We start from the raw sequence: 13,347 nt of genomic DNA, 5'->3' as shown, positions 1-13,347 counted from the left end.
TCTTAAATTTTACTTCTTAATAATTGTGAGATGTGCACGGAATAATTGTGAGATGGGCATAATAGTAATACTCTAGTAGTAAATATTACCTCTACTACTAATCTTCCCCTATATTCTTTTGATCGGCTAACACTGAACATTTAGTGTATAAACTGTCAGTATTGTTTTTCTTGTATCAATAACATTCAGCAAACAAATCAAATTAAAATATAATTAAAATAATTTGATTAAAATAATCAACTCTATACGTTTGCTGCAAAAACGTCTTCATTCCAATAATAATAATAATAATAATAATAACAACAACAACAATAACAACAACAACAACAATAATAATGATAATAATAATAAAGTTGGAAGGGACCTTGGAGGTCATCGAGTCCAACCCCCTGCTCAGGCAGGAAACTCTACACCATTTCGGACAGATGGCTGTCCAGTCTCTTCTTAAAAACCTCCAGTGTTGGAGCATTCATCGCTTCTGGAGGCAGGCTGTTCTATTAGTTAATTGTTCTAACTGTCAGGAAGTTTCTCCTTAGTTCTAAGTTACTTCTCTCCTTGATCAGTTTCCACCCATTGCTTCTCGTCCTGCCTTCAGGTGCCTTGGAGAATAGTTTGACTCCCTCTTCTTTGTGGCAGCCCCTGAGATATTGGAACACTGCTATCATGTCCCCCCTCGTCCTTCTCTTCGTTAAACTAGACATACCCAATTCCAGCAATCGTTCCTCATGTTTTAGCCTCCAATTAAAAGCAAAAGAAGTCAAAGTGAATCTTGCATTAAAACGAATAACAGCCTCACTTTAAAACTGATTTTTAATAGAAATGTAAAAAAAATGGTAAGATCTTCTACAGTGCTAAAGAAAACAGCCCTTAAAAATTGTACCTGATGGCTTCCAGATCCCTTAAGTGCTTATGTTGTGCTTTTAGGGTTGTTTCCAGTTCCAGCTTGGTTTGCCCAAGTTCATTCTTTAGTTCTGCAACCATCATCCTTTCAGAGCTGAGCTGCTCTTGAAGTTCAGCTGTTCTGTCCTTGGTATTTTTAAGCTCCATTTGCATTTCCATATTGTAACCCAACAATTCTAGGGAGTACATTTTCACACAGTAAGAAACAGACTATACATGCTAATTTGTCATATTGAAACAAAATCCTGAACAAAGAGCAAAATCAGTATCTTATTTATAAAAAAATATTTAACTTCAATAATAATAGTGTGTTTAATCTGTAGTCCTTTAATGAAACATGGATTAATTCTATTACAGTGTTCCATATTATAAGTTATTATCATGTAATAATTTTAAACTCACTACAAGAATTTCAATTTAACTAGGCCACTAATTTCTACATGTTCAGCTCTTGGACTAAGATCTGTTGCCTCAAATGTCTTTAACCTGAGAGATCAGGGAGCTATCAAGTAACTGAACCTTGTAGACTTGAGATTATTAGTGCTACTTTCTGAAGCTGGCTGAGATCGTATAATAACACTGTCCAAGTTTAGTTTTGGTACTCTATATTATTAATTCACATATACCAACAATAACACACAAACCTTTCTTTTTTAAACTGAAGCCTAGTAAGGAAGCCTGATGGTAGGAAAGTGAAGGTAACCCTATTGATCAAACAATTTTACACATTACCTTGACATTTTGGATGAATTTCTATTTCTTCCTTTTCATCATCATGCCTGTTTAGCTGTGCATGCAAAATGCTGATTTCCATTAACAAACTTTGTCTCTCTGCATTCTGAAGGAAATCCAAAGCACTCCTCTGATATGTCATCTTTTATCAATTATTAAGAATAAAAAACAGAAAGAAATACCAGATTAATGAATTGCATAGAACTTGCCTTTACTAATCAAAAAGTTAAACAAGTCCTCATCTCAGGTAAATTATAGGAATGTAGTGGATTTCATCAACATAAGAATAAAAACATTTTTCAGGAGATTTTTTTTATGTCTTATGTGGGTGTTCTTAAGTGGTAATCCTTCTGTTTTATTAAACATGTGTTTCATAGAATATTCATAACAACACTGTTTCAATAAAGGAACACAACATCTTTATCTTTATTACAATTACTTTCTAATTTCCCATGTATCTTTAGGATGTAGTAGAATTATAATTTGTTTTCCCAATTACAATGTTTACTTCCCACTGTTGGAACAAACTATTTTAAAGTAAAAAAGTAAAAAAAGAATTTGCTACTGAACATGATGGAAAGTTTTGCATCTATTAAAACTAGTTGTTTATTTGCAAATTTATATGTAAAATGTTCCCAACAACTATGGGTATGAAAAATAAATCATAAAATTGAAGTGTATACAGTAATAATAAATAGCATAAACATGCAAGACTATACAAAATTGTCCAAGTTTTCTCTACTTGTAACAAAATTTGTAGATTGTGAGAGTTTTTTTCAGTTTGAAATAAACATGTTCTGTTCTGTATTTAAAACAAAAAATTATCAGCATTATCCCAGTTTAAATTTGGAGGTTCTTTGGTAGCTTGGTAGAGTTTTTATAATTTCCAGTGATTAATCCAGTAATGGTGACTAGTTATGTTCCTGCTACTACTGGGGTGGACTGAATGAGGTGATTTTGGCCATTTTGAGTGTTTTGACTGTTCAAAGTAACTGTGACCGAGCCATTGTTTGTAACTCATGACTAGATTGTGTTATTTCCAATGTTTTTTTAGCTGAACCCAATATACTGCAATAGAAGTCAGGTCCCTACTTCTATTGATTTAGACTAAGTAGGTTTTGAAGGAATGGAGAATTACAAGGAAACAATAGGAGTTAGAAGACTTCAGCCTGCATGGCTGGTAAGTGCATTGCTTTATTAAAGAAAAAATATTTACCATGAGAAACTCAAAATTTATAAAATTGGATTATGGATTGTAGGTGTACTGGGCATTATTTTGCAGGTGGTTCATGCAAATACATGTTTGTATAAGCTATATGTTTTACTACATATATTTTATTCTAATAATACAGATAAAATGGAAAGTTCTGAATTGAATTGTTTCTAATGAAAAAGAAATAAAGTCATTTCCATTCCTGATAAATTTTATCATCACAAAGGTAAATAATATGTAACACTTCAAAAAACAAAAAAGTCTGGATGAAATGCTTGAATATATCAATAGACTTCAAATCCAGCAGTTTTTTGAAGGTCAAGTTGTGATCATTTACTGACCACTTGCTCAGGAACTATAAGATGTAACATTGGTGCTAAAAAAAACACCATTATGGCCAATTGGAAATAATTTATACCATCACAATATTCCTCAGTCACATGAACAGTTATAATCAGTACAATTGTCCTGTTTTTAATTCCCCATCCCGTTTGCAGAGAGATTGGAGAGAGATTACAAGACTATAAAACTGTTTGCTCTTCTACCCATGTTGGCATCTCAAGACTGTGGGGTTGCAAGCTTGCTACATGATCAGTTTACAATACTTTCTTGAAATCTCTTCCTTTCATCTCTCTGCTTAATAAAAAATATCATAAACGAAGCATCTTTTTAACTGCTAAAATAAATACTTTTTTTCAGTGATTACCAAGAGAAAATCATTACTTTTATCTAGTATAATTCACCTGTTCTTGAAGTCTCCTTTCCAGCTGATCTATTAGTCCCACAGCATCTTGAACACCGACTTCTGCCAATTCAGTCTGAAATGCCGCTAGAAGAATATCCTTTTCATTTTGGAAAATTTGTTGAACACCACAGAGCAGCTCTGCCCGCCAATCTGAGACAGTGTCAGAGGTTTCAGATGCTACATAAAACTAGAGGAACACAAAATCAATAGTGTGTAAGTATATTAAAGTTTTTAAAAGAATAAACTGTTCTGACTTTTTGTTTATGTTATATTTGTTTATGTTATGTTTATATTATATTTATATGTTAGTGAAAATTCTTAGCTCTCTCACTTTTTTATTTAATTAATAGTTTAATGATTTCCAGTAGTCTTAAGAACAGATTTATGACTAATATTATCATGCATTTAGTATGCTTTGGCAATTTTGGCAATTCTTGTTTTATATGAACTTTTTTTCCCCTTTAAAACACCTTTCCCCATCATGGAAGATTTCTCATTTCAGATGTATTAATCTCTGGAATTCCAAATCAGAGACCCAATATATTTGCAGACCGGGGAAAGCTGCTTTAGCCTCTTTAAAGTCACTACTGAAAACAATTGTGAAACTGAAGACTATTGTTTAAAGCAGAAGCATAAAAGTCAGAAACTCTAAATAGTATAATCAAGTTTTATTTTTTCTCTAGGAATTTCTGTACTGAAAATTACTATATACACGACTAAAACTATAATGCAATACACATTTATCAGGCATATGAAAGATTGGACTGATACAATTTTTTGAAAATTTAGATGAGGATTTGTCTCAGCTGATTCTGGTTAAATAAAAGAGGCATTTTCAAGAGATCAAATATAATTTTATAATATATTTAGAGAAACATAAATATTTCTATAAGTAGAGAATTGTCAGGTGAAAGTAACTAGAACCACTCATGAATAATCCCACACAAGTTTTAATGCTAGTCACTTATGTTACAAGAATTTCACCAGATTGACTGCATTCCTTTGGGGATGGCAAGATTCAAGGATTCTGGAGGAGGTCTGGCCTGTGTGGCTTACAACGACTATAAACTCTGATTCCTCTTGACCCCTCCCTCCACTTTAGCTGGAGATTCCACAAGAATATTAATAAAATATTTCATAATATATGTACATAGCCAGCACAAGTACTGACTACAATGTAGCCATTCTGGGATCATAATTACCTTAGTTTGTCTGTGAATCTGCATTTTGGCAATTAATTCCTTCAAAGACGAAATACTGCTTAAAAAAGCCATACGTTCTTCTAGCCAAGGTTCTAGTTCTTGTTTAATAGGAACAACTTCACCTTCACTGTAAGGAAATTCTGTGAGAGAAAGTACCTGTATGCCTTCATGATGAATAGCTCTTAGCAAGCCCTAGAGGGAAAAACATCAAGTAATATAGTATTGAGAATGAATCATTACTATTCCTTTTCCAATATTAAGAAACTACTTTAAGGATGTGTAGGTGGGAGCAGAAAGAAAGTTTTAATTAGAATTGATAAATAATTTAACTCAGGGTAGGTATCTGGACACTCATGAAACTGCAAGGATTTGTTTTTAATCTCAACTGTTTTCTACTCAAAAAAATCAAAATGGATCTTATTCACCTTGATTTTGTTTGGAAGAAAATCCATTGTTGTTTCACCTTCATCTCCTACAGCATCTGATATGGTTTCTGATCCATGGCTTGGAGCCAGGTATGTTCCTTGGTTCCAGCCTGAAGCAGAGTCTGAAATAATAAGCTCAACTGTCAAATCATAAATAAAAAGTTTTTTCCAGGTTTTAATAGTCACTCTAAAAATAAAGTTAATCAAAAATTAATATTCTCTTACCATTATATGAACTATCACTGGCAATAGAAGTTATAGACTGTGCTATACCCGGGATTGTCTAAAATAGAACAGAAATTATAGTTAACAATATGATTCTATAAATAAAAATTTCTGTTTTAAAACTTAAAACTACAGCAAACGCATCAGCATAATACAATTTCCATTTTAACCAACAATAGCAAAATATTCAGAAACAGATTTGATACTTATTCAATTATTTCCTGCTGGACAATGCAAGATCAAACTGTTTCATTTTGTGTGGTGCCTTAATAATATTTGTAGAGCAATAAAAGTTTTAGCTATGAAAACCAGGTATTGTTAGTATTTTACATAGCACATACCTCTTTATTTCTTAGGACATCTATGGCATTTTTCAAGACATTACATTCTTCTGTTAACTCTTGTATTGCAATAAATTGTTCTCTTTTCAACACTTCTGATTCTGAGATGTGTCTCGTTTCCATGTCCATTATTTCAGCAGCATGTAATTCCTGCATTTGTTCAATTTTTTCATTAAATTCTTTTATAAGTTCTGTAACTTCTGCTGAAGAATATTCATTTTGTAAATCAATCTGAATTCCTTCACTTTTCACAAGGAGTTGTGAAGTCTGGTTGCAGCTACTGATATGCTGTACCTTTTCAGTCTGACTTGATGCATTTATCCATTTGGTATCTATTTGCTCTGGTTTTATAATATTCTTTTCCTTCTTTATATATCCAGCAATTTTTTCTTCTGCCTGGGCTAATTTATTCCTGGTTTGCTCTAGTTCATCTTTAAGAAAGATCAGGTTTGATTCTTTTACCTGTAAACAAACAAAAGTTCAGATGCTTCTCTTACAGAAAGAAAATACAAATAGTATGGTCTTATTAAACCACCCAGTTCTTTGCAAATATTTTGAAATGACAGCTACCCATAAGTATACTTTTTGAACCTGTTTGTAATTCTGCTGCCTTATATTCTCCTTCCACTACAGAAACTCATGAATATCATATCACTACTTATTAATAGGTAGTAAGTTTAAATTTTATTTTTAATTATTAATACACAGGTGATATACTGTACAAATTCAAGAATGATGTACTGAGCAGTGGGGAGCAGGGCATAGCATATAAAACTAACTGTGTGATGCTGTTCAGGAACATATTGAGATTCACAAGTTGAAAACATGAAAACAGGCTAACAACAAGCAGTCGATGCACACAGTGAGCAAATCTCAGTGTGGTGCAGTAGTTAAGATGATGGATTGGCACAGGTTCAAATCCATCCTTAGCCACAAAAGCTCATTTTGCAACTTCCAGCCAGCCCCCTTCTGCAAACCTAGCCTATTTTACAGGATTTTTTTTCCTGTGGGAGACAATGGAAGGACACCTTGGGCTCGTGAATGAAAAACAAAATAAAAATCAAGGAAATAAAAAATAAAATCAGCTTTTGCTAATAACTGCCACCTGCTCTGTAGATTTCATTTAGCAAATTTTATTTAGTTTGGGCCATTGTACTGTAATAAAAAATTTCTTGTCAGATTTTTCCATCTGTAGATCACATTTTAAGATTATTGCTATTGTCTTCCTTAAAGCGTAGACATAAATCTAGCTCAATGTTTACTTTTAAATAAAAGCCTCAGTAATAGAGCTCTTAATTTTTTACTTATTGATAAAACATGCAAAAATAAATCTCACAGCAAATCTTCCAAATATTTGAAAGTTTAGTTCTAGATTGATTATATCAAGATAGCATGACAGTATAAAAAGCAGTTATGGAATAATCATAAAATTGAAACTTTCTACGTCCTTCCAATGTGCTTTTAATTACTTAATGGTTTTATTTTGTACCCTTCAAATACATTGCTCCCAGCAACTTTCAGTGCAAAATACAACAGATGTTTATTTTATTCTTACCAGTAACTGTTCTTTCAATTTCTCTGCTTTTTCTTTGTAGTTATTAAGCTCTTCCTTGGCTGCAGCTGACTCCAATCTGACTTTTTCCAATTCAAGATAATTTCCTTGCTTGTTTTCACCCAACTCTGTGACCATCTAAATTATTAGTACCAAAACAGTAATTCATGCGAGTATAAACTTACGTATATGAATTTGGTATTTCTTAGTTACTATGTTAAGGTAGTATCTCACATTGGTAGTAGTTTAAAATATAATGGGGATGAGTCCTGACTTAAATTAACCCTTGGCATAAAGATTTAAGTATTTCCCCAGTTTACTGCCCAATGAAAGTGGCTACTGGTATGCAGCTAAGATGGCAGAAACATATATGTTGGTAAAGTCTTCATCACCAGTTTTTGTAATAAAGATTAACCAAAAATAATGGCTTTACTGTCCATGTATCACTTTTTTTGTAAAATGCCTGATGATGGGCCAAACAGTTTAATGCTGTTTTAGACATTTTATTGGTATTTTACATTATGGTTCTTTTATTGTTTGAATTTGTACTTGGCTTTGTTCTGTAAGATATTATAGAAATACTTTATTCTACTCATTTTCAGTTTTTGCATTTTCAACTGTTACAGCCCATTTCTCTCAAAATGATGTTTGAAGAATAACTGACTCATTTAATATTTGAAGAAAACAATTTCAAGCCATACATACCTGAGTTTGCATCTTTCTTTCCTCAGAGCTTGACAATTTCTCCCGTTTATGTCTTTGTTCTATTTCTGTTAGCAGTTGTTGAAGTTTAACAAGTCTCTCTTCCTTTTCTTTTGTCTCATTCTTTACTAATTCCAGTTTTGTTCTTTCTAGTTGAAGATTATTCTGTGCATCTGCCAGTTGGCTCTGCATCTCTGAAAGTTTCTCTGATAACTCTAATAACCTAACTGTTGCATCTTCCCTACCTATATATTTTGCATTTTCTAATGGAATACATAAGGCTTCTTCTTTGCTATCTTCTGAAACTGCAGCTACCAGGGGAGAAAGCTGACTTTGCTCCAGAATCAGATTCAATTCAACTTGATTCTGAAGGTTTGCAGCAGTCTTTTGCTCAAGGGCTTCTTCTAGTTCCATTATTCTTTGTTTGAGCTTGTTTGACTCCATATGGGCTTGGTCTTTGAAATCCTTGAAATGCCTGTTGCATTGGATTAGCTCTAAATCCTTTTCTTTTACAGCTTTCTCAAGTACCTTTAAATTTATACTTATTCTCGAAGCATCTTCTTCAATCTTTGTACTTATTTGTGCATTGCCACTTCTTATTGGAATAGACTTATATTTTTCTCTAGTTTTTTCAAGTTCTTCTTTCAGTATATCTAGTTCCTTCTCTAACTTTACTATGTTAATTTGTTTTCTTTCAAGTTCATTCTTTGCAACAAATAACTGCTGAACATTATTTTCCACTTGTATCACTAAATCATCCTTTTCTGCCATTACAACATCAAGCTGGTGTTTTAAATTATCTATATCATCTTGAGTCAATGAAAAGTCCAAAGGTATCTTGTGTTCAATATTCACCATTTCCTGCTGGAGTTTTTCAATAACTTCATTCAGCTGTTCTATTTCTTGTTCATTTTTCTGCTTGACACGTTCTTGATCACTCTTTAAAATTTCTATTTGGGCTTCCAGTTCTTTTATGTGCTCATTTTTCTGCTCAACCAACTAAGCAGAATTGAAATAAAAACAAAGAAAAAATATTATGAAGGGCAAAATTCTTGTTTTTATGACACTAATTATATTTCTTTATATTAAATATATATTTTAAAACTCTGCATGCTTTTTATATAAAATTTGTAAAAGGTAAATCAGAGTAAGTCATATTTTATTTAAATAAGATAAATATTGTTTTATTCAGATGTAATATTTTAATGTGTTATGGGGGGTTGTTGGTCCTGTATGCATTTAAAAAACCTATTTAGTTGTGAGCAAATAAAAGCTCTCCACTATGAGAAAATAATTGGCAGAAAAAATAACACAAACCAACTACTAACAATTACAATTACCAGAAACTGTACCAATTGTAAAAGTTCTACTATGCCACAAACTGTAAATAAAGAGGGATAATATGAAATATTAATTATGTATTGCAGATTATAAAGTATATTTAAAAAACATCCATGCACATTCTATTTTGAAGTACAATTATAGGTATTTTAGTCCCTGTTCTAACATGTTTATTACTTGCTTAAACAGATGGTGTCACTAAGGATTTCATAAATTATTACTTTATTATCTGTTGTAATTTCCAGCTGCTGTTGCAATTTTGAAATTTGTTCATGGAGTTCATGGATTTTCTGTTCCTTTTCTTGTATAATCTGTATATATTTCCCAGGAATTTGATGATGACCCTTTATAGAAGTATCTTCAGGATTCTGGATAGCTTGACCTAATTTTTTCATGTCATCCTACAGACAAAAAGCAGTAAGATGAAAATAACTTATAGATTCCCTTCACTAATTATTTTCATTTTATCAGAGGAATAAACTGAAACAAGAAAATATTTTCAAATAGCATTTTATAAATAGTTAAATACTTAAGATTTCATACTTTTTCATAATTTTCAGATTTCATAAACTCAAGTTATATTCATTCAAAACAGGAAAGAAAAACTTGCTTTCTTCTCAAATAATACCTTAAATGATTTATTTTCTTGTTCAAGTTCTTGTTGTCGAGTTGTAGACTCTTTTAGCTGAATTTGTAGCTGCATCTGTAACTGCTGCACTTCTTCATTTTTGTTTTCTAGTTCTTCACGGAACTGTTCTAATTGTTCCTCAAGATTTATGATCTGTATATCCAAAATAAGTGGCAAAGGAATAATTTATTTTATGTAAATAAGAGCTGCATTTGTTTTAGGGTTATTTTGTAACCCCTTTGTAACCTTCAATTGTGTGTGTATCATAGGCCAATAGTTTTTGAATCAAGGTATCTCAAATGGGCTAACTTAAAAGAATGTGTCCAAAATCTGGGATCCATTACTTCCGTGGGATTGAAAATTCAAGGATTCTCAGGCCAGTTGTAATGGCAAAGTAGTGCTCTGCAGCATTGCCTCACCATCCCGCAACGCTGCCATAGTCACGTGTGGTTTCTGATGCCCCCTGCCAGCTTTGTACAAACAAAGCCAATGGCAAAGCTGGCAGGAAGCTGCAAATTGCTCTCGCTCCCACTGCTTTTAGTGGTTTTTTTTTTAACCTATATTTTTTTTACTCTCTCTAAATAATTTTCTATAAGTTTAACAAACTTTTTTGAGCACTACAAGTGATCAACAGAAAACCAAGCTTATATGGAACCATGAATTCCTTTGCCCCAAAGGTGCTTTTCCAGAAGGCAACTGGACTTTCTTGGGTTTTTTTCCCCTTGAATATGTTTTGCTTTTCATCCAAGAAGCTTCTTCAATTCAGTCAGAACAGAAGAAGCTTCTTGGAGGAGAAATGAAACATTTTCAAGGAAAAAACCCAAGAAAATCCAATTGCCTTTTAGAAAAGCACCTTTGGAACAACCATGATTTGGATAATTGAGAATCTCCATAGATATGAATTCCTTTATACCTCACATGCTAAATTCAATTCAAATAGTGAAAATTCTGAATAATTAAAAAAAATACTCTACCTCTTTTTCCTTCCTGTCTACAGCTTCTTGCTCAGCCTGTAGCTGTGCTTCTAGAGGCCAGTCCCCCCTTATAGTTGCAGACCCAAATTGCTTTCTTTCTTCCACCTTTAAAGTAAGTATATTTAACTATCACTTCTTTTAAGTCACAGTTCTTTGATTATTAAGTAAAGCAAGTTATGTTGATAATAACACTGTACAAATAATTATAAATAAAACGGTCTCTACCAAAAAATACCTTTTGTATATTGTCTGCACTGATCATTAAAGCTTGTTCCAGTTCTTGGATTCTACATTGTAATTTCTCAATTTCTTCATTCCGTTCTTGCACATCTCTCTGAAGTTGCTCCTTAGAGAGCAAAAGCTCACTGCATTTGTCTGTTTTCTCTTGAAGATGATTTGTTAATTCTTCAATCTGGTGGCAAACCAGAGGAAATGCATAGGCTATAATTCAAACACAAATTTGCTACAAACTATGGTAAGTTTAAATTGTCTGAAATAGGAAAAAAGAAGGATGTACATGTATTTAAAAAACCTTAATGTCTGGAGGAAATCACAAGCAACCAAAATCAAATAAATAAAGGGAAATCAGAAAAATGGAGAATGCTGGCTGTTTGGTTTTGAGCTAACTGGAACACTTCCATAGCAAGAAAATATTTGGGCAAAGCTGGGGGCAGGGAGCGAAAAAAACCCAAACTAAGTACTAACCAGTCACAACTACCTTTGGGGATCTACCAACATACTACAAACTGTAAATATAGAGAGGGACAATGTAAGAGAGCAAATATGTATTTCTCAAAGGTAGATTTATTTTTTTTATTTATTAAATTTATATGTTGCCCATCTTGTGATTTGAGGTGACCCTGGGCAGCTTACAATGTAATAAAACATAAAGATATAAAAACAATTATAAATATAAAAACAAATTAATTAATCAGTGGAACAACCTGCTTCCAGAAGTGGTGAATGCTCCAACACTGGAAGTTTTTAAGAAGAGACTGGATGGCCATTTGTCTAAAATGTTATAGGGTTTCCTGCCTGAGTAGGGGGTTGGACCAGATGACCTCCAAGGTCCCTTCCAACTTTATTATTATTATTATTATTATTATTATTATTATTATTATTATTAATAATAATAATAATAATAATTAAAATTACAAAAGATTAAGAACAAACTAAAAGACCATAGTTTGGAGAGGAGCAGCAGTGGTGCCTTCTTTATTACTGCATCAACTACCTACACCTACAGCTTCTCCTTCAGGGCCCGATGCCAACCAGCACATTCATATTTTAAAATTCTTCCTGAAGGTCAGAAGAAGGGGCAGAGATCACTACTGGCAGCAAGATAGTCCAAAGAGTGGGGGGGGGGCACCTCAGAAAGGCTCTTCTCCTATACCGCACCCAGCCAAAATTCCTTGGCTGATGGGTGTGATTGAGGCAGGCCAGCTCTTTCTGCCAGTGTGAGTAAGACAGGCTGATTCCATAGGGGAAAGATGGATTCTCAGAGAACCTGGAACAGTGCTATAAAGGGCTTTACAAATAACGACCAATACATAATCTAAGGGTAGATAACAATACCCATCAAAAAGTGAACTGTGGCATAGGTTTTTAGAGATTTTTTTTATATACTGAAATTACAAACATATCCATAGACACACACACACACATGAAAACACACAGCTCTGATAATTGTGATTTTTTTGATGACAGAAGTCCTTCTATGTTCAGGTTATAATTTTTGATGATATAAGTCCTATGTTCAAGTTATAATGCAACTATTCTGAATTATACCTATTGGAATTTATGGCCTTTAGGCTAGATTCTGTGTTTGTGTATGATGTATGTATACGTGTGTGTTTGTGTGTGTGTGTGTGATAACCCACGCCTGAAGTTATGGTCAAAATTCAAGTGCTTGGCGGTCTGACTGCACTTGCAAATGCAGGGGCACTTCAACTCCACCCACCCTGCCTATCTACCCCATCTCTGCCCTTTTGGCCATCTTGCACCATGCTTAGAAGTATAGCAAACAGTCCCAAATCAAATGGGCTTTTAGGCCCATTCTAACATCCCAGGAAGTTTCAGCTACCACTATACAACTCAGCAAGCATCAGCAAGCATTTGTTCATCTAGCTGTCTTCTTTCCCAGTTCCCTCCAATAGTTTCTCACCTTTTGTACCCAGCCACCTCTGTTGAAAACACCTCACTGCCTTTGCTGCCTCGTCTTTTGACCTGTGGCTACCATGCTACCTCAGGCACACCAGTTTCTTCAGCAAGCGCTTCCTACAAGTGGCTCTCCAGGCCGCCCAAGCAGTGTGGCACCAAGCTGCAGCATCCATGAACCCCAATAAGCACCAGCAAGCTTTAGTTCAC

General features: G+C 33.5%; 1 protein-coding gene across 1 annotated transcript in view; it reads right to left on the bottom strand.

Moving 5' to 3' along the window:
* The window catches only part of AKAP9 (A-kinase anchoring protein 9), a 108,026-nt gene that overhangs the window by 12,971 nt on the left and 81,708 nt on the right, over nt 1–13,347 (bottom strand). The window contains exons 28-40 of the mRNA XM_029284015.1: nt 11,216–11,392; nt 10,981–11,085; nt 10,007–10,159; nt 9,600–9,779; nt 8,041–9,036; nt 7,339–7,473; nt 5,784–6,245; nt 5,443–5,500; nt 5,218–5,339; nt 4,793–4,984; nt 3,589–3,777; nt 1,633–1,774; nt 881–1,076 (exon numbers count right to left, since the gene is read on the bottom strand). Coding sequence (XP_029139848.1) covers nt 881–1,076; nt 1,633–1,774; nt 3,589–3,777; nt 4,793–4,984; nt 5,218–5,339; nt 5,443–5,500; nt 5,784–6,245; nt 7,339–7,473; nt 8,041–9,036; nt 9,600–9,779; nt 10,007–10,159; nt 10,981–11,085; nt 11,216–11,392 — 3,107 coding nt within the window. The remainder of the gene's footprint in view (nt 1–880; nt 1,077–1,632; nt 1,775–3,588; nt 3,778–4,792; nt 4,985–5,217; nt 5,340–5,442; nt 5,501–5,783; nt 6,246–7,338; nt 7,474–8,040; nt 9,037–9,599; nt 9,780–10,006; nt 10,160–10,980; nt 11,086–11,215; nt 11,393–13,347) is intronic.

Source organism: Protobothrops mucrosquamatus, unplaced genomic scaffold (assembly GCF_001527695.2).
Source record: "Protobothrops mucrosquamatus isolate PMUCROS unplaced genomic scaffold, P.Mucros_1.0 scaffold332, whole genome shotgun sequence".
Taxonomy (NCBI): domain Eukaryota; kingdom Metazoa; phylum Chordata; class Lepidosauria; order Squamata; family Viperidae; genus Protobothrops; species Protobothrops mucrosquamatus.
The sequence above is the reverse complement of the archived record's forward strand: the minus strand, read 5'-3'. Positions and strand labels throughout refer to the sequence as shown.